Source organism: Anolis sagrei, chromosome 12 (genome assembly GCF_037176765.1).
Source record: "Anolis sagrei isolate rAnoSag1 chromosome 12, rAnoSag1.mat, whole genome shotgun sequence".
NCBI classification, from domain to species: domain Eukaryota; kingdom Metazoa; phylum Chordata; class Lepidosauria; order Squamata; family Dactyloidae; genus Anolis; species Anolis sagrei.
The window spans coordinates 22151781-22172359 of NC_090032.1; the positions used below are offsets into that span (position 1 = coordinate 22151781).

The window sequence follows — 20579 nt, forward strand, 5'->3', positions numbered from 1 at the left end:
AATTATTATTACATTTTAGGATTATTTATTATTATATTATGTGTTAGGATTATTTATTTTTTATTTATTTATTTATTTACTACATTTGTAGACCGCCCTTCTCAGCCCTAGGGCGACTCACGGCGGTGTACAACATATAAAACCAGGTACAATTTCAACAAAGCAATTACATAACAACAATAAACAACAACACTATCAATAATACATTTATACTAAAGCATTCGCCACGTCTCATCATTGAATCACAATCCGAATCTCATTGTCCATGTTCCATTCTAATCGTCATTGCCAATTGTTGCAGCACTTACACAAACGCTTTCTCAAAGAGCCACGTCTTTAGTTTCTTGCGGAATGTCATGAGGGAGGGCGCCACTCTGATGTCCACAGGGAGGGTGTTCCACAGCCGGGGGGCCACCACCGAGAAGGCCCTGTCCCTAGTCCCCGCCAGGCGTGCCTGAGAGGCGGGCGGGATCGAGAGAAGGGCCTCCCCGGACGATCTCAAAGTCCTCGTGGGCTCATAGGCCGAGATGTGGTCAGACAGGTATTTTGGGCCGGAACCGTTTAGGGCTTTGTAGGCCAACACCAGCACCTTAAATTGGGCCCGGTAGCAAATCGGCAGCCAGTGGAGCTGGAACAGCAAGGGCGTTGTGTGCTCCCTGCGTCCTGCTCCCGTTAGTAACATGGCTGCCGAGCGCTGGACTAGCTGGAGCTTCCGGGCCGTCTTCAAGGGCAGCCCCACGTAGAGAGCGTTGCAGTAGTCCAAGCGGGATGTGACCAGAGCGTGTACTACCGTGGCCAAGTCAGACTTCCCAAGGTACGGGCGCAGCTGGCTATATTTATACTATATTTATACTATATTTTAGTAGCATTTATAATATGTTATATTTTAGGATAATTTATTATTATATGTTAGGATTGATTATTATATTTTAGCAGTATTTATTATTATATTTTAGCATTAATTATAATTATATTATGTTTTAGGATTATTTATTATTATATTATTATTTATACAATATTTTAGTAGCATTTATACTATGTTATATTTTAGGATTATTTATTATATTTTAGGATTAATTATTATATTTTAGCATTATTTATTATTATATGTTAGGATTAATTATTGTTACATTTTAGGATTATTTATTATTTTATTATGTGTTAGAATTATTTATACTGCATTTTAGTAGCATTTATATTATATTTTAGAATTATTATTATATGTTAGAATTAATTATTATATTTTAGGATAATTTATTATTATATTTTAGCATTAATTATAATTATATTACATTTTAGCATTATTTATTATTATATTATGTGTTAGGATTATTTATACTATATTTTAGTAGCATTTATAATATGTTATATTTTAGGATTATTTATTATTATATTTTAGGATTATAAGTACGACAACAAACTCAGTATTAACATTGCTTCGAGAGGCTTCGTCTGATAAAGGGAAAATGTGGGGGGAAACGAAACCAATTTCTGAGTTTTGGGATATAATGTTTGCTTCAAGGGGAAGCCTGGCAGATCAGGCATCGTTTGGAAACCAAGTTCTTGTGCCATGGAAGTCTTCTTCAAGGTGTCTTGTTTCTGTGAAGTTTTTTAGCCTTTTGGATTGTCTTTGCATCCTGCTTGATTCCTGGCTGGATTAATGCTGTCTTGGATTGCTTTTATTTCCTGTGTGGACATTGCTTTCTGTTACTACTTTTTATGGACTAATTACTTTTTGGAACCTTCTGATTTTCTTACAAGCATTTATTTCTTTTAGCTTTTTACGAAGCTTCAATGAAGGTGCTGAGTAGCGCTGCTCGGGTCATTTGAGAAAGGCATTGTTTGTCTGTGCTCCAAGTTTAGTCTAGATCCAATGTCAGCTGGGTTTAGTGAGTGAACTATATAACTCTGATATGCAAGCCACATCATCCATGGCCAATCCTCCTCCAAACCACTATAGGTTGTAGAGTGGGTTATGGGGTCTCTGCGTGCCAAGTTTGGTCTTGATCAGTCATTGGATGAGGGTTACAGTGGTCTGAGGAAGTGAGTGACGGTACTGCAAGTCCCATCGTCCATGGTCCATTGGCCCACACACCAGACTTGGATGTAGAGTGGGCTCTGTATGCCAAGTCCGATCTTCATCAGTCAGTGGTGTGGGTCGCAATGGTCTCAGGAAGTACTGCAAGTCCCTCCCTCCTCCCAACTGCAGCAGAATGTAGAGTGGGCCATGGGGGCTCTCTGTGCAGAGTTTGGTATTTATTGGTCATTGGATGAGTGTTGCTGTGGTCTCAGAAAGCGAGTGAAGGTACTGCAAGTCCCATCACCCATGGTCCATCCTCCTTCAAACTGCACCAGGATGTAGAGTGGGTCATGAGGGCTCTGTGCGCCAAGTTTGGATCAGTCTTGATCAGTCATTGGATGAGGGTAGCAGCAGTTTGGGAAGTGAGTGGAGGTACTTCAAATCCCATCATCCATGGTCCACCCTCCTCCAAACCGCAGCAAGGCGTAGAGTGGGTCACGGGGGCTCTGTGTGCCAAGTTTGGTCTTGATCGGTCATTGGGTGAGGGTCGCAGTGGCCTGGGGAAGTGAGTGGAGGTACTTCAAGTCCCATCATCCATAGTCCACCCTCCTCCAAACCGCAGCAAGACGTAGAGTGAGTCACGGGGGCTCTGTGTGCCAAGTTTGGTCTTGATCAGTCATTGGATGAGGGTTACAGTGGTCTGAGGAAGTGAGTGACGGTACTGCAAGTCCCATCGTCCATGGTCCATTGGCCCACACACCAGACTTGGATGTAGAGTGGGCTCTGTATGCCAAGTCCGATCTTCATCAGTCAATGGTGTGGGTCGCAATGGTCTCAGGAAGTACTGCAAGTCCCTCCCTTCTCCCAACTGCAGCAGAATGTAGAGTGGGCCATGGGGGCTCTCTGTGCAGAGTTTGGTATTTATTGGTCATTGGATGAGTGTTGCTGTGGTCTCAGAAAGCGAGTGAAGGTACTGCAAGTCCCGTCACCCATGGTCCATCCTCCTTCAAATTGCACCAGGAAGTAGAGTGGGTCATGGGGGCTCTGTGCACCAAGTTTGGATCAGTCTTGATCAGTCATTGGATGAGGGTCACAGCGGTTTGGGAAGTGAGTGGAGGTACTTCAAATCCCATCATCCATGGTCCACCCTCCTCCAAACCGCAGCAAGAGGTAGAGTGGGTCACGGGGGCTCTGTGTGCCAAGTTTGGTCTTGATCGGTCATTGGATGAGGGTCGCAGCGGTCTGGGGAAGTGAGTGGAGGTACTTCAAGTCCCATCATCCATGGTCCACCCTCCTCCAAACTGCAGCAAGATGTAGAGTGGGTCACGGGGGCTCTGTGTGCCAAGTTTGGTCTTGATCGGTCATTGGATGAGGGTCGCTGAGCTCAGATGAGCTCTGTGAGGAACCTCTGGCCTCACAATGCTTGTACCTTGCGCCTCATCGACTACCTCACAATGGTTGAGAGGTCTTGAGAGAACGCGCTGGCTTTCCTCCTCTTTGCGTCCTTTCCTTCCGTGCCCCTCCCTTTCCACCCTCGGGATGGAGAGAGACCCCAGGGCGAGGGATCGGGGCGAGTGGGGCGCCATGTCAACGGTGGGTCTCCCCCTCCTACCGCTGTTGCTCCTGGAGGCGGCGAAGAAGCCCAGGCGCCCCATCTGGGAAATGGGCTCCCACCGGGAAGCGGAGGCCCGCCACTTGCGGGAGTCCATCCAGGCACGGAGGATCCGGGAGCGAGTCCAGCGCAGCGGGGAACAGATGCGGGAGGCCTTCGCCCGGCGAGCACGGCGGGACTCCTTGCTGCTGGACTATTGGGCCGAGCGGGGAATCAAGGACTTCCAGCGGCGGAAGGCCGAGGGGGAGGAAGAGAAGCGGCGGAAGGAGCGGAAGAAGCAGGCGGCGGCACCAGAAGGGGTTCCGCGAGAGACAACGACGACGACAACGGGGGGCTTTGTGGTGCCTGACGTGGTCATCTCCGCGCCAAAGGCCCTGAATGAGGACAAGCTGAGCGAGGAGGAGGAGTGGGAGATGGGGGAGCGCTTCCCGGGACTGTGGCTGCTCTGCCGTAGGCAGACCTGGGCTTCGGGGGAGAGCCTCAAGCGCCCGTTGAAAGGGGAAGCCCCCCGGCTGCCAATCATCTCCCCCTCCGAGGGATGGCCCCCCAAGACCTACACAGATCGAGACCTGGCGCCCTGGCCTTCCTCCTCCGCCTCAGACCGCGACCTGTGGGCCAACAAGACCTTGACCCCCTTGGGGTGGAAGAGGTCATCCCTGGATGCCGGGAAAACAAAGAGGGAGGAGAGCCGAGCATAACCGCGGGATGTCGAGAAAAATGGAGGTTGCAACCCAGAAGAAAAAGAAGACATCCCGACACTATCCAAAATGTTATTTACTTGTGAAAACAAAGTTGCAACCTAGAAGAAAAAATCCAGACACTACCACAAATAAAAATGGAATGCTTTACTTGCAGTCTCGGTGATGTGGATTCATTTGAAGTCCGGAAAACGGCGATAATAATATATTTACATTGTTTATATTTTGATGATTGTGGGGAACCATGAAAGTAGGCCATGGAAACGGGGTTGTGGAGGGCCAAAGTGAGGGAAATGAGGTGAAAGGGAAACCAACTGTCAGATGGAACTTTGCTTGCAACCGTACTGTATTCTTTGAGAAATAAAGGCCTTCCCATCTGTCTGTGAGGTAATTTCTAGAAAACTGCAGATCAGGATGCTTACCTGGGACATGGAAACGGGGTTGTGGAGGGCCAAAGTGAGGGATATGAGGTGAGAGGGAAACCAACTGTCAGATGGAACTTTGCTTTCAACCGTGCTGTATTCTTTGAGAAATAAAGGCTTTCCCGTCTGTCTGTGAGGTAATTTCTAGAAAACTGCAGATCAGGATGCTTATTTTGATGATCCAACTATGCCTACCTTTCCAGTATCACGTACCATTGTGTCTTCCACATCTGTTCCCGCTTGTCTAGATGAATGTTATGTCCCACATTCTTTGACGGTTGCATTGTTTTGACTCTCTCTGACTGTCATGATCTCCTTTCCTGGTGTTGTGGGGAACCATGAAAGTAGGCCATGGAAACGAGGTTTTGGAGGGTCAAAGTGAGGGATATGAGGTGAGAGGGAAACCAACTGTCAGATGGAACTTTGCTTGCAACCATACTGTATGCTTTGAGAAATAAAGGCCTTCCCGTCTGTCTGTGAGGTAATTTCTAGAAAACTACAGATCAGGATGCTTATTTTGATGATCCAACTATGCCTGCCTTTCCAGAATCACGTACCATCTATATGTTGTCTTATCGGAATGTTCTCTTATTAAAGTTGTTTGTGTCTTCCACATCTGTTCCCGCATGTCTAGATGAATGTTATGTCCCACATTGTTTGACGATTGCGTTGTTTTGACTCTCTCTGACTGTCATGACCTCCTTTCTTGGTGTTGTGGGGAATCATGAAAGCAGGCCATGGAAACGGGATTGTATCCCAAAGTGAGGGATATGAGGTGAGAGGAAAACCAACTGTCAGATGGAACTTTGCTTGCAACCGTACTGTATGCTTTGAGAAATAAAGGCCTTCCGGTCTGTCTGTGAGGTAATTTCTAGAAAACTGCAGATCAGGATGCTTACCTGGGACATGGAAATGGGGTTGTGGAGGGCCAAAGTGAGGGATATGGAGTGAGAGGGAAACCAACCGTCAGATGGAACTTTCTTGCAACCGTACTGTATGCTTTGAGAAATAAAGGCCTTCCCGTCTGTCTGTGAGGTAATTTCTAGAAAACTGCAGATCAGGACGCTTACCTGGGACATGGAAATGGGGTTGTGGAGGGCCAAAGTGAGGGATATGGAATGAGAGGGAAACCAACCGTCAGATGGAACTTTCTTGCAACCGTACTGTATGCATTGAGAAATAAAGGCCTTCCCGTCTGTCTGTGAGGTAATTTCTAGAAAACTGCAGATCAGGATGCTTACCTGGGACATGGAAATGGGGTTGTGGAGGGCCAGAGTGAGGGATATGAGGTGAGAGGGAAACCAACTGTCAGATGGAACTTTGCTTGCAGCCATACTGTATGCTTTGAGAAATAAAGGCCTTCCGTCTGTCTGTGAGGTAATTTCTAGAAAACCGCAGATCAGGACGCTTACCTGGGGATGTCCTTGTCTAATTCCAGGGCTGAGCTTCCACCCGAAGAGGCCCTGGATCCTCACCAGCCTCCACAATGGCGTCATCCAACTCTGGGACTACCGCATGTGTACGCTCATCGACAAGTTTGATGAACACGACGGTACGTGCACAGGGGGTTCGGGGAGCCCTAAAATACCGCTTTCCACATTGCTCTACATTTGTGGAGAAGAGGCCAAGGCCAGGTTTTGTGTCTGTGTTCCTTCTATTATTATTATTATTATTATTATTAATACTAATAGTAGTAGTAGTAATAGTGGTAGTAGTAGTAATACTTTTCAAGTCACCTGTCGACTCATGGTGACCTCAAATTAGGGTTTCCTTTGGCCAGGGAGACCGAGAGGTATTATTATTATTATTACATATTATTATTACATATTATTATCATCATTAGTATTTATTATGCTATTCAAATCACCTCTCAACTCATCGTGACCCCAATTTGGGGTTAACTTAGGCCAGGAATTATTATTATTAACAATAATTTATATATTATTATTAATAATAATAATAATAATAATAATAATGCTATTCAGCTCACCTCTCAAGTCATTGTGACCCCAGATTGGATTTCCATAGACCTGAAGTGTTATTATTACAACATATTATTACTTATTATTATTATTATTATTATTATTATTATTATTATTATTTATACTATTTAGGTCACCCCAAATTGGTGACCCCAAATTGGGGTTAACTTAGGCCAGGAATTACTATTATTATTTATGCTATTCAAATTTCCTCTCAACTCATGGTGACCCCAAATTAGGGTTTCCTTTGGCCAGAGAGACCTAGAAGTATTATTATTATTATATTATTATGTATTATCATCATTAGTATTTATTATGCCATTCGAGTCACCTCTCAACTCATCGTAACCCCAGATTGGATTTCCATAGATGAGGGAGACTTCAAAGTATTATTATTACAACATATTATTACCTATTATTTATTTATTTTTATTTTATTTACAGTATTTATATACTGCCTTTCTCACCCCTGCGGGGACTCAAAGTGGTTATTACTATTATTTATACTATTTAGGTCACCTGTCAATTCATGGTGACCCCAAATTGGGGTTAACTCAGGGCAGGGAGACTTAGAGGCATTATTATTATTATTATTATTATTATTATTAATTATGCTATTCAAATTGCTTCTCATGGTGACCCCAGATCAGGGTTTCTTTAGGCCAGGGAGATTTAGAGGTATTATTATTATTATTATTATTATTATTATTATTATTATTTTAAATACAACAAGATGAGGCCACAGCACACTCTCGTCATTATTATTATTATTACATATTATTATTATTATTAATGTTATTCAAGTCACCGGTCGACTCATGGTGACTCGAAATTGGGGTTTCCTTAGGCCAGGGAAACTTGTATTTATTATTGTTATTATTATTATTATTATTATTATTATTATTATTCTTTGTGTCCCCCAGGCCCCGTCCGAGGCATTGATTTCCACAAGCAGCAGCCTCTCTTTGTGTCTGGAGGCGACGATTACAAAATCAAGGTAGGCGGGCAGGGCCTCCTTGCTCCCTGTTGTGGCTGAGCTATTTTCTGACGATGAGGATGATGGGATTCAGATTCCTGCTGGGTTTCAGCTTCCTGGCTCTTTGTCTGTGCCTCCAATCTCTGGGCCTGCTTCTGAGGCTCCCACAGACAGTGCAGTGTCAACACAGCTGTTTTCACCAGAAAGGAATTTTCACGAAGGAGATAGTGGGCAGGTGCATTCCCACGATGATACTGAAAGGGTAGATAGTGCCTTGACCCGGGAGGCTCGCCTTGATCTCCGGGTCAGGCGGAGGTCCCGTCTGGCAAACAGATGAGAAGCCAGCTTGGTGAAAGGTCATCGCAATGCTTTTATGATGCTGAGAGCCTAATGTTTTGATGTTAGAAAGGTATTTGGGCCTCTTGGAAACTCTGTGAAAGCGTCAGTTCAACGTAGCTTACTAGCCAGAAAGCTTCATGGAATAATCTTAGCCTGGAAAGCAGTACGCTTGGGCTTTCTTGCATGGTGATTCATACTTGTACCTGGGACTCTGGTTTGAACTTTGCCAATAGGATTGTGTCTCCTGTTTTTACCTGAAGATCTTTGGAACTATATTCTGCTTTTAACCTTAATCTGTGGAATTTTGCAGTGCTTATTCTTTATTTGGACTTGGATTTTCTCCTCAATAAACTATAAAACTACAGCTCTTGTGTGGTGGTGTTTGGAAGGAAGGTGAAGCTTACTCTGAGTTGCAACACTCCCTTCCTTTCGATTGCAACCGTTTTCTTGTTTGCAAAGGCAGATGGAGGGCTTTAGTGAATGCAACGTGTGTGGAAGGTCAACCGGAAGGAGTCGGCCTCTGCATTTCCCCTTCTCTCTCTCTCTCTCTCTCTCTCTCTCCTTCCTTCTTTCTTTCCCAGGTCTGGAACTACAAGCTGCGCCGCTGCCTCTTCACCCTCCTGGGCCACCTGGACTACATCCGCACCACCTTCTTCCATCATGTGAGTCCACCAAGGACGAAACTTGGATATTATATATATATAATGGAAGGGGTGTTTACTGTCCCCTGTGTGATATGGATCCCATGGTGACGCCCCTCCGTCTGTTGTTGGCAGGAGTACCCCTGGATCCTGAGTGCCTCCGACGACCAGACCATCCGGGTTTGGAACTGGCAGTCCCGCACCTGCGTCTGGTAATCCCGGCCGGAGAGAGAGTGAGGGGGGGGTCCCCGGGTGGAGGGAGCCCGCCCCGTCCTCATGCCCCGTCCTCACGCTCCTTGTGTGTCTTTCCTCCTCCCTCTCGACAGCGTGCTGACCGGACACAACCATTACGTGATGTGCGCCCAGTTCCACCCCTCGGAGGACCTGGTGGTCTCGGCCAGCCTGGACCAGACGGTGCGCGTGTGGGATATCTCCGGTGAGCTGCTCCGGTCGAGGGGGAACACCAGCAGGCCGGACTCCGTGGGGAACGCAGTCGGGAAAGGCAGGCCTCCTGGGCTGGACTAGATGGCCTTTGGGGGCCCTTCCACATCGAGAGATAGAGACATGCATATATATATACACACGCACACACACACACACATATATATACACATCTCTGACTTGCAAGTGACTCTCAGTTAAGAACAGGGCTGGACTGGATGGCCTTTGGGGGCCCCTTCCACATCAAGAGATAGAGACATACAAGCCATCCCTGACTTGCAAGTGACTCTCAGTTAAGAACAGGGCTGTACTGGATGGCCTTTGGGGGCCCCTTCCAAATCTAGGATATTGTATCACCAGGCCATCCCCAAGTTACAGACATTGGGCTTACAAATGACTCCTAGTTAGTTTATTTATTTATTTACTATTTATACCGCCCTTCTCAGCCCTCAGGCTGAGAATATATATATATATATATAATATTACTATATATATAATATTTACTATATATCCCTGAGTTACAGACATCCGACTTACAAATGACTCATAGTTACAAATAGGGCTGGACTGAATGGCCTTTGGGGGTCCCTTCCAAATCTAGAATACTCTTAACTATTCGCATATGTGTGTATATGTGTGTGTGTATATATATACAGGCCATCCCCGAGTTACAGACATCAGACTTACAAATGACTCCTAGTTTGTTTATTTATTTATTTACTATATATGAATACCGCCCTTCTCAGCCCTCAGGCTGGACTGGATGGCCTTTGGGGGCCCTTCCGCATCAAGATATAGATATATACAGGCCATCCCTGACTTACAAATGACTCCTAGTTAAGAACAGGGCTGGACTGGATGGCCTTTGGGGGTCCCTTCCAAATCTAGGATATTGTATCTATTGCATATATGTGTGTGTGTGTGTGTGTGTGTGTGTGTATATATATATATATATATATATATACACACACACACATATACATACATACACAGGCACACATACATACATATATATGTATGTATATGTATATACACTCACACATATACAGGCCATCCCCAAGTTACAGACTCAGGCCTCCGAAGGCCCCGCTTCCTCGACAAAGGCCTCTTTTCTCGACTGCGGTTCTCATCTGGTCGGATTTGCTGGTTTTTTTGTGGCCCACGTTCAGACATGACCCAGATTGCTTCAATGGAGCGCGACGAAGGGGTGATCTTCCTGTCTTGGGAGGGATGGGGCTTCTCTCTCTTCCGCAAGCGCCCCTCGCTGGGTCCCTTTCGCTCCATTGCTCTCTTGGCAGAAGATCATAATAAGAGGCATACTAATAATAATAATAATAATAATAATAATAATAATAGAAAAAGAGGTGGATGTTGGCCATAATAATAATAATAATAATAATAATAGAAAAAGAGGTGGATGTTGGCCATAATAATAATAATAATAATAATAGAAAAAGAGGTGGATGTTGGCCATAATAATAATAATAATAATAATAATAATAATAATAATAATAATAATAGAAAGAGAGGTAGATGTTGGCCATAATAGTAATAAATAATAATAATAGAAAAAGAGGTGGATGTTGGCCATAATAATAATAATAATAATATAGAAAAAGAGGTGGATGTTGGCCATAATAAATAACAACAACAACAATAATAATAATAATAGAAAAAGAGGTGTATGTTGGCCATAATAGTAATAAATAATAATAATAATAATAATAATAGAAAAAGAGGTGAATGTTGGCCATAATAATAATAATAATAGAAAAAGAGGTGAATGTTGGCCATAATAATAATAAAAATAATAATAATAATAATAATAATAATAGAAAGAGAGGTAGATGTTGGCCATAATAGTAATAAATAATAATAATAGAAAAAGAGGTGAATACTGGCCATAATAACAATAATTAAAAAAACAATAATAGAAAGAAAGGTGGATAACCATAATAACAACAACAACAGTAATAATATAAAATGAGGTGGATGTCGGCAATAATAATAATATAACAACAATAATAATATAAGGAAGAGGTGTATGTTGGCCATAATAATATATCATAATAAAAAACCAATAATAATAATATTCAAAAGGTGGATATTGACCAGAACAGCAGCAACAAAATGACAAGAATGATAACCTTAGATTTATTTATTATCTGCAAATACACACAGGCAAAATACAGATAATATTTATATATAATATTTATTAATAAAATCTGTTTATAATATTTATTATTAGTATTTATTATGAAATTATATATATATATAATATTTAGGTATAATCATATTAACATTCATTATAAAATTATATATGTTTAGATATAATAATATTTATTACAAAATTATATGTGTGTGTGTGTGTGTGCGCGTATTTTTAATGTTTATGTGCACTATATCAACCTCTGAGAATGCCTGCCATAGATGTAGGCGAAATGTCAGGAGGGAGTGCTTCTGGAGCATGGCTCACACACAGCCACCCCTCCATTTTTCTGCCAAGAGACCAAAAGGGAGGAAAGGGTGCTGCTTGGGTCTGGCCGCTTGCATTAAAACGCATGGAGAGGAGTGCATCATGCTTTGGGGGGTAACAGAGAGGCTGCCTTGTTTGCCACACTAACCCTCTCCTTCCTGGATCTAATCTATTCAAATAACAATGTAATGTTTGTTTGTGGGATTAACACAACTCCAAAACCACTGGACAAATGGACACCAAATTTGGACACAAGGCACCTAACAACCCAATGTATGTCCTTCACTCAGAAAAACACTGGAAAATATGGCGGAAGGGACTTAAAAGCTCCAAAAGCTAAATGATGATACAGAAAAAAGGGAAGGAAGGAAGGGGAGAAAGAAAGAGGAAAAGAGAGAAGGAAGCATGGAAGGAAAGAGCAAAAGAAGGAGGGAAAGGGGGAAAAGGGAAAGAAGGAAAGGGAGTGAATGAGAGAAAGAAAGGGAAAGAGAGAAGGAAGCATGGAAGCAAAGAGGAAGGAAAGAAGCAGAGAAGGGAAAGGGGGAAAGGGAGCACAGGAAGGATGGAAGCCAAAAGCAAAGGGAGGGAAGGAAGGAGAGAAGGAAAGAAAAAAGGGAAAGAAGGAAAGAGTGAAGAATGCATGGAAACAAAAAGAGAAAGAAGGAAGGAAGGAGGGAGAGAAGTAAAGAGAGAGTGAAGGAAGAAGAGAAAGAGGGAGGGAATGAAAGAGATGGAAGGAAAGGAAAGGAAGGAAGGAAAGAAGTAGAGAAGGAAAGGGGGAAAGGGGAGCGAAGGAAGGATGGAAGAAAAGAGCGAAGGAAGGAAGGAAAGAGATAAAAAGGAAGGAAAAGAAAAAGGGAAGGAAGGAAGGCAAGAAAGAAAGCAGGAAGAAAAGAAAGGAGAGATAGAAGCAAAGAGTGAAAGAAGGAAGGAAAGGTAGAGGAGGAAGAAAGGAGAGAAAGAAAGAGGGAAAGAGAGAAGGAAGCATGGAAGTAAAGAGCAAAAGAAGGAAGGAAAGAAGTAGAGGGAAGGAAAGAAGGAAAGAGAGAAGGAAGCATGGAAGCAAACACCAAAGGAAGGAAGGCAAAAAAAGAAAGTAAGGAAGGTGGGAGTGAAGGAAGGAGAGAAAGGGAGGGAAGGAAGGAAACAGAGAAGGAAGGAAGGTAACAAAACATGAAAGAAGGAAGGAAACAGGGAAGGAAGGAAGGAAGGAAGAAGAAGAGAAAAAGAGGGGAAGGGATGAAGGAAAGAAGGAAAGAAAAAGGGAAGGATGGAAAGGGAGCGAAGGAAGGAGAGAGGGAGGGAAGGAAAGAGAGGAGGATGGAAGCAAATAGCAACGGAAGGAAGGAAAGAGGTAGAGAAGGAAGAAAGAAGAGAAAGAGGGAGAGAAGGAAGAAAGAAGAGAAAGAGGAAGGAAAGAGTGAAAGAAGGATGGAAGCGAAGAGTGAAGGAAGGAAGGAAAGAGAGAAGGAAGAAAGGAGAGAAAGTGGAAGGAAAAGATATAGAGGGAGGGAAGGAAAGAGGTAGAGAAGGAAGGACAGAAGGAAAGAAGAAAAGGGAAGGAAGAAAAGAGGGAGCAAAGGAAGGATGGAGAGAAGGAAAGAAAAGGGAAGGAAGGAAAGAGGGAGCGAGGAAAAAAGAAAAAAGAAGTAGGAGAATAAGAGGGAGGGAAGGTTGGCCACAGCAATGCACGGTGGGTACAGCTAGTTGTTAATTAATTAATTAATAATAATAGCAATAATAATGACGGGCCAGCGTTGTGGAGGGAGTTTCCCCTTTCCTTTTTCACCCAGACCACTTTGGAACGGCCGGGGCTGGCATGGACTCCCTTTTGTATAACCGAGGGTGCTTTCTTTCTGCAAACGTGCAGGATTGTGTGTGTGTGTGTTTGTGTTATTCCGGATTGTGGGAATGGCGAAGCCCCGGGTGCTGCAGGCAGAGCGCCTTGCAGCCCGGTCCGGCATGCAGCTTGGTCTCCTTTTGGTGCATGATGCCGCCCTTTGGCCTCCTAACCGCTCCTAACCACACGGCCCCTCCTTGGACCCCGTTCCCTCCCTTTCGCCTCCTTCTGCGACATGAAACATGCGCTGGATCATGCTCTCGGCGTCCCCGTCTCCCCTCTGGATCTGCGCAGCTGCTGCGGAGATTTCCCATCCGGTGCCCGTCCATCCTGCCCTTCCGAAAAGCAGCACCCATCCATCCATCTATTCATCGTGGCTCCGTATATTATTATTATTATTATTATTATTATTAGCACAACACTGCAAAAAAAAAAAAGATCACTATGCTGGTTGTTGTATTTCTTCTTATTATTATTATTACTATTTGAAGAACAACAAGATTAGTACACAGCAAAAAGATCACTATGCTGTTTGTTGTATTTATTATCATTATTATTATTATTTATTTATTATTATTATTATTATTATTATTATCATTATTATTATTAGAAGCGCAACAAGATTAGTACACTGCAAAATAAGATCACTATGCTGGTTGTATTTATTATTATTATTATTATTATTATCATCACTATTTGAAGAACAAGATTAGTACACAGCAAAAAGATCACTATGCTGGTTGTTGTGTTTATTATCATTATTATTATTATTATTATTATTATTATTATTATTAGAAGCGCAACAAGATTAGTACACTGCAAAATAAGATCACTATGCTGGTTGTATTTATTATTATTATTATTATTATCACTATTTGAAGAACAAGATTAGTACACAGCAAAAAAGATCACTATGCTGGTTGTTGTGTTTATTATCATTATTATTAGTATTATTAGTATTATTATTATTGTGTTGTCGAAGGGTTTCATGCCCAGAATCTCTAGGTTGTTGTAAATTTTCTGGACTGTTTGGTCTTGTTGTTGTTGTTATTATTATTAGAAGCGCAACAAGATTAGAATGACCACCGGAATGGACTATGACGATGAGATTGATTATGACCCAAACAAGACGAAGCGGATTTTTAGTTTAAGTGGATGTGTGTTAGTAAGACGTGTGTTTTTTGACTTACTGTAACTGTTGTCTTTATGTTCTATGTTCTGTACACCGCCACGAGTCGCCTTCGGGCTGAGAGTGGCGGTAAATAAGTGCAAATAATAAATAAATAAATAATAAATAATAGTACACTGCAAAAAAAGATCACTATGCTGGTTGTATTTATTATTATTATTATTATTATTATTATTATTATTACTATTTGAAGAATAAGATTAGTACACAGCAAAAAAGATCACTATGCTGGTTGTTGTGTTTATTATCATCATTATTATTATTGTGTTATCGAAGGCTTTCATGCCTAGAATCTCTAGGTTGTTGTAAATTTTCTGGACTGTTTGGTCATGTTGTTAGTGTTGTTATTATTATTATTATTATTATTATTATTATTATATTGTTGTATTTGTTATTATCATTATTATTAGTAGTAGTAGTAGCAGTAGTAGTAGTGTTTGAAGAACAACAAGATTAGTACACAGCAAAAAAGATCACTATGCTGGTTGTTGTTTATTACCATTATCATTATTATTATTAGTATTATTATTATTATTATTATTGTGTTGTCGAAGGCTTTCATGCCCAGAATCTCTAGGTTGTTGTAAATTTTCTGGACTGTTTGGTCATGTTGTTAGTGTTATTATTATTATTATTATTATTATTATATTGTTGTATTTGTTATTATCATTATTAGTAGTAGTAGTAGTAGTATTTGAAGAACAACAAGATTAGTACACAGCAAAAAAGATCACTATGCTGGTTGTTGCATTTATTATCATTATTATTATTATTATTATTATTGTGTTGTTGAAGGCTTTCATGCCCAGAATCTCTAGGTTGTTGTAAATTTTCTGGACTGCTTGGTCATGATGTTATTATTATTATTATTATTATTATTATTATTATTAGATTGTTGTATTTATTAGTAGTAGTAGTAGTAGTAGTAGTAGTATTTGAAGAACAACAAGATTAGTACACAGCAAAAAAGATCACTATGCCTTTTGTTGCATTTATTATTATTATTATTATTATTATTGTGTTGTCGAAGGCTTTCATGCCCAGAATCTCTCGGTTGTTGTAAATTTTCTGGACTGCTTGGTCATGTTATTATTATTATTATTATTATTATTATTATATTGTTGTATTTATTAGCAGTAGTAGTAGTAGTAGTATTTGAAGAACAACAAGATTAGTACACAGCAAAAAAGATCACTATGCTGGTTGTTGCATTTATTATCATTATTATTGTTGTTGTTGTGTTGTTGAAAACTCTTGTCTGTCTGAATCCGGAAGTCCCAGAGTAGCTTGTTGTTGTTGTTGTTGTTGTTATGTTTATGTTTATTTATACCCTGCTTTTTCTCTCCGCAAGGAGACTCAAAGCAGGTATGTATCTGTTATTAGTACTGGAAATTATTAGTAGTAGTATTAGAATGTATGATGATGATGTTTATTTATACTCAGTACAAAGGTGAAATGTGTATACTTTGGGTCCACAAGGCCAGGAATGGAGTCCCCCTGTTTTTCTCCATTGATGGTCAGTGTGAGTGTCCCGACCCTTTTGCCCCTTTGACCTTGCCTCTGCTTCCTCTTCCGGGACCCTTCCTGTCCTTTCCTTCCCGAAGGCCTGAGGAAGAAGAACCTCTCTCCCGGGGCCGTGGAGTCCGACGTCCGAGGCATCACTGGCGTTGACCTCTTCGGCACCACCGACGCCGTGGTCAAGCACGTCCTGGAGGTACCGTCCGTGGGGGACCCTCAGGCCATCTAGTCCAGCCCCATCATCATCATTCAGACTGGACGGTCCCTGGGATCTCTTCCAACTCTTAAGCTTCTGTTGTTGTTGTTGTTAACACTGGATGGCCCTTAGGGTCTCCTCCAACTCTTAAGATATTATTATTATTACTATTATTATTAATATTATACAGACTGCATGGCCCTTAGGGTCTCCTCCAGCTCATAATAATAATAATAATAATAATAATAATAATAATAATAATAATAATAATATGATGTTGTTGTTGTTGTTATTATTATTCAGTGGCTGGATGGCCCTTAGGGTCTCTTCTAACTCCAACAGGATTCTATTATTATTATTATTATTATTATTCAGATTCTGGGTTTCTATTATTATTATTATTCAGACTGAATGGTCCTGGGATTTCTTCCAACTCTTAAGGTGTTGTTGTTGTTGTTGTTGTTATTCAGAGAGTGGATGGCCCTTGGGATTTCTTCCAACTCTAGGATTCTATTATTATTATTATTATTATTATTATTATTATTATTATTATTATTATGCTGCAGAGGCTGGATGGCCTGTTGGGATGGATTGTGTCTTGCTTCATCTCAGAAAGTGTTGAAATGGATGGCCCTTGGGGTCTCTTTCAATTTTGAGAGTCTATTATCATTATTATTATTATTATTATTATTATCCTGCAGAGACTAGGTGGCCATCTGACAAGAGGGCTTTGATGGTATCTCCCTTTATGGCAGAAGGGGGTTGGACTGGATGATCCTTGCAATCTCTCCCAACTCTGAGAGTCTATTATTATTATTATTAATAATAATAATAATAAGTAGAGGCTGGATGTCCACTGTTATTATTATTATTATTGTTATTGTTATTTGGCTGCAGAGACTGGGTGGCCATCTGTCAGGAGGGCTTTGATGGTATCGTCCGTTCTGAGAGAAGGGGGTTGGACTGGATGATCCTTGAGATCTCTCCCAACTCTGAGAGACTATTATTATTATTATTATTATTATTATGCTGCTGCAGAGACTGAGTGGCCATCTGTCAGGGGGGCTTTGATGGTATCTTACTTTATGGCAGAAGGGGGTTGGACTGGATGATCCTTGAGATCTCTCCCAACTCTGAGAGTCTAATTATTATTATTATTATTATTATTATTATTATTATTATTAAGCAGAGGCTGGATGTCCATCGTTGTTGTTGTTGTTATTATTATTATTATTATTATTATTATTATTATTATTATGCTGCAGAGACTGAGTGGCCATCTGTCAGGGGGGCTTTGATGGTATTTCCTTTTATGGCAGAAGGGGGTTGGACTGGATGACCCTTGAGATCTCTTCCAACTCTGAGAGTCTATTATTATTATTATTATCATCATCATCATCACCATTATTATTATTATTATTATTATTATTAGGCAGAGGCTGGATGTCCATCTGTTGGAAGGGATTGGGTTGTGCCTTTCCTACCTGGCAGAAAGAAGGGGGCTGGACTGGGTGGCCCTTCCTTGGGGGGGGTCCCTTTTGTGACGACGCTCTGACCCGGCTTTCTTTCCTTCTTTCAGGGCCACGACCGCGGGGTGAACTGGGCGGCCTTCCACCCGACCATGCCTCTCATTGTCTCGGGGGCCGACGACCGGCAGGTCAAGATCTGGAGGATGAACGGTAGGGAGGAAAGGCGGGGCAGGAGGGTTGGCGTGGCGCCTTCCGTGCTGCGGTCAGACTCCGGACGCATCTCCCCCGTTCTCCTCTCCGCAGAGTCCAAGGCCTGGGAGGTGGACACCTGTCGCGGCCACTACAACAACGTCTCCTGCGCCGTCTTCCACCCGCGACAGGAGCTGATCCTCAGCAACTCCGAGGACAAGAGCATCCGCGTCTGGGACATGTCCAAGCGGTCAGCACACCCTCCCCCGCCCCCCTCATGCCCCCCCCCCGGGCATCGCGACCTCGGCTTAATAATAACAAAAGAACGATACCACCCTATTATTAATAATAATTGTATATTCCTATAATAATATAATATATTATAACAATAGAGCGATACCATCCTATTATTATATATTACTATAACAATATAATATATAATAATAGGACGATGCCACCCTATTATTATTATTTGTTATTTATCCCTATAACAATCTATATATATATAAAGGTGAACGTCGTCCTTAGTGGTTCAAAAACGGAAAAACGACAGGACCAAATCTCACCAAATTTGGCCTCCTACCCCAAGGTATGACCAACAATCATCACAATTGCAATACACACCAAAACAAGAAACCAACACTTTCTCATTCCCTTTATTGTCCAGATCAACAGGCTGGGCCACAGCAACGCGAGGCAGGGGACAGCTAGTATAACATACAATAACAATAGGACGATGCCATCCTATTATTATATATTACTGTAACAATATAATATAAAATAACAATAGAGTGATACCATCCTATTAATTACTATGACACTATAATATATAATCACAATAGAACGACGCCATCCTATTATTATATATTACTATGACACTATAATATATAATAATAGAGTGATACCATCCTATTATTAATTACTATAACACTATAATATATAATAACAAAAGGACGATGCCGCCCTATTACTATTAATAATTATATAATACTATAATAATATAGTATATAATAACAATAGAATGATGTCATCCTATCATTAATAATTATATAATACTAATAATATAATATATAATGATAGTGCTATACCATCCTATTATTAATAATTATTATATAATACTAATAATATGATATATAATGATAGTGCTATACCATCCTATTATTAATAATTATTAGAATACTATAATAATATAATATATAGTAATAATAGGACGATGCCACCTTATTATTAATAATTATATAATACTATAATAATATAGTATATAATAACAATAGAGCGGTACCATCATATTAATTATATATTACTATAACAATATAATATATAACAATAGGATGATGCCACCCTATTATTATTATTAATAATTATATAATACTATAATAATATAGTATATTATAACAAGAGAGCGGTACCATCCTGTTGTTAATTATATATTACTGTAACAATATAATATATAATAATAATAATAGGACAATGCCACCCTATTATTATTAATAATTATATATTACTATAATAATATAGTACATAATAACGATAGAGCGGTACCATCCTATTATTAATAATTGTATAATACTATAATAATATAGTATATAATAACAATAGAGCAGTACCATCCTATTATTAATTATATATTACTATAATAATATAATATATAATAACAATAGAGCAATACCATCCTTTTATTAATAATAATTATATATTACTATAATAGTATAATACATAATAACAATAGACTGATTCCATCCTATTATTATTAATTATTATATACTACTACAATAATATAATAATTACAATATAATGATACCATCCTATTAATAATTATTATTATATAATAATATAATGCATAATAACAATAGAACAACACGGTCCTATTATTAATAATAATTATATATTACTATAATAACAATATAATAATTGTATATAATATATAATAATAGAATGATACCATCCAATTATTATTATATAATAATATATTTTTATAATATATATAAAATGATAAAATATTATTTGTAATATATAATAATAATGTATTTTTTTATAATGCATAACATAATAATATAATAGATTATTATACCTTCTAGAGTTAGAAGAGACCCTAAAGGCCATCCAGTCCAGCCCCCTTTCCTCTGCCAGGTGGGAAGATACAACTCAGTCCCTCCTGGCAAATTGCCATCCAGTCTCTGTTTATTATTATTATTATTATTATTATTATTAATAATAATCATCATACAAATAATAATAATAGAACCATATCATCCTAGAGTTGGAAGGGACCCCAAGGGTCATCTGGCCCGGCTTCCTTCTGCTATGCCAGGGGACACCATCTGATCCCTCCCGACAGATGGCCATCCATAATTTTATTTATTTATTATTTCCTATATTTATACCCTGCCCTTCTCCCCCCAAATAATAGTAATAATAACCATACCATCCTAGATTTGGAAGGGACCCCAAGGGTCATCTGGCCCAGCTTCCCTCTGCTAAGCAGAGAGACACCATCTGATCCCTCCTAACAGATGGCCATCCATAATTTTATTTATTTATTTATTTCCTATATTTATACTCCGCTCTTCT

General features: G+C 40.2%; 1 protein-coding gene across 1 annotated transcript in view; it reads left to right on the forward strand.

Annotated features, from left to right (window-relative positions):
* The window catches only part of COPA (COPI coat complex subunit alpha), a 57654-nt gene that overhangs the window by 1814 nt on the left and 35261 nt on the right, over positions 1-20579 (forward strand). Inside the window, exons 2-9 of the mRNA XM_067472585.1 lie at positions 6191-6304; positions 7658-7731; positions 8631-8711; positions 8826-8902; positions 9017-9126; positions 16241-16350; positions 17930-18029; positions 18123-18258. Of these exons, the coding sequence (XP_067328686.1) occupies positions 6191-6304; positions 7658-7731; positions 8631-8711; positions 8826-8902; positions 9017-9126; positions 16241-16350; positions 17930-18029; positions 18123-18258 (802 nt within the window). The remainder of the gene's footprint in view (positions 1-6190; positions 6305-7657; positions 7732-8630; positions 8712-8825; positions 8903-9016; positions 9127-16240; positions 16351-17929; positions 18030-18122; positions 18259-20579) is intronic.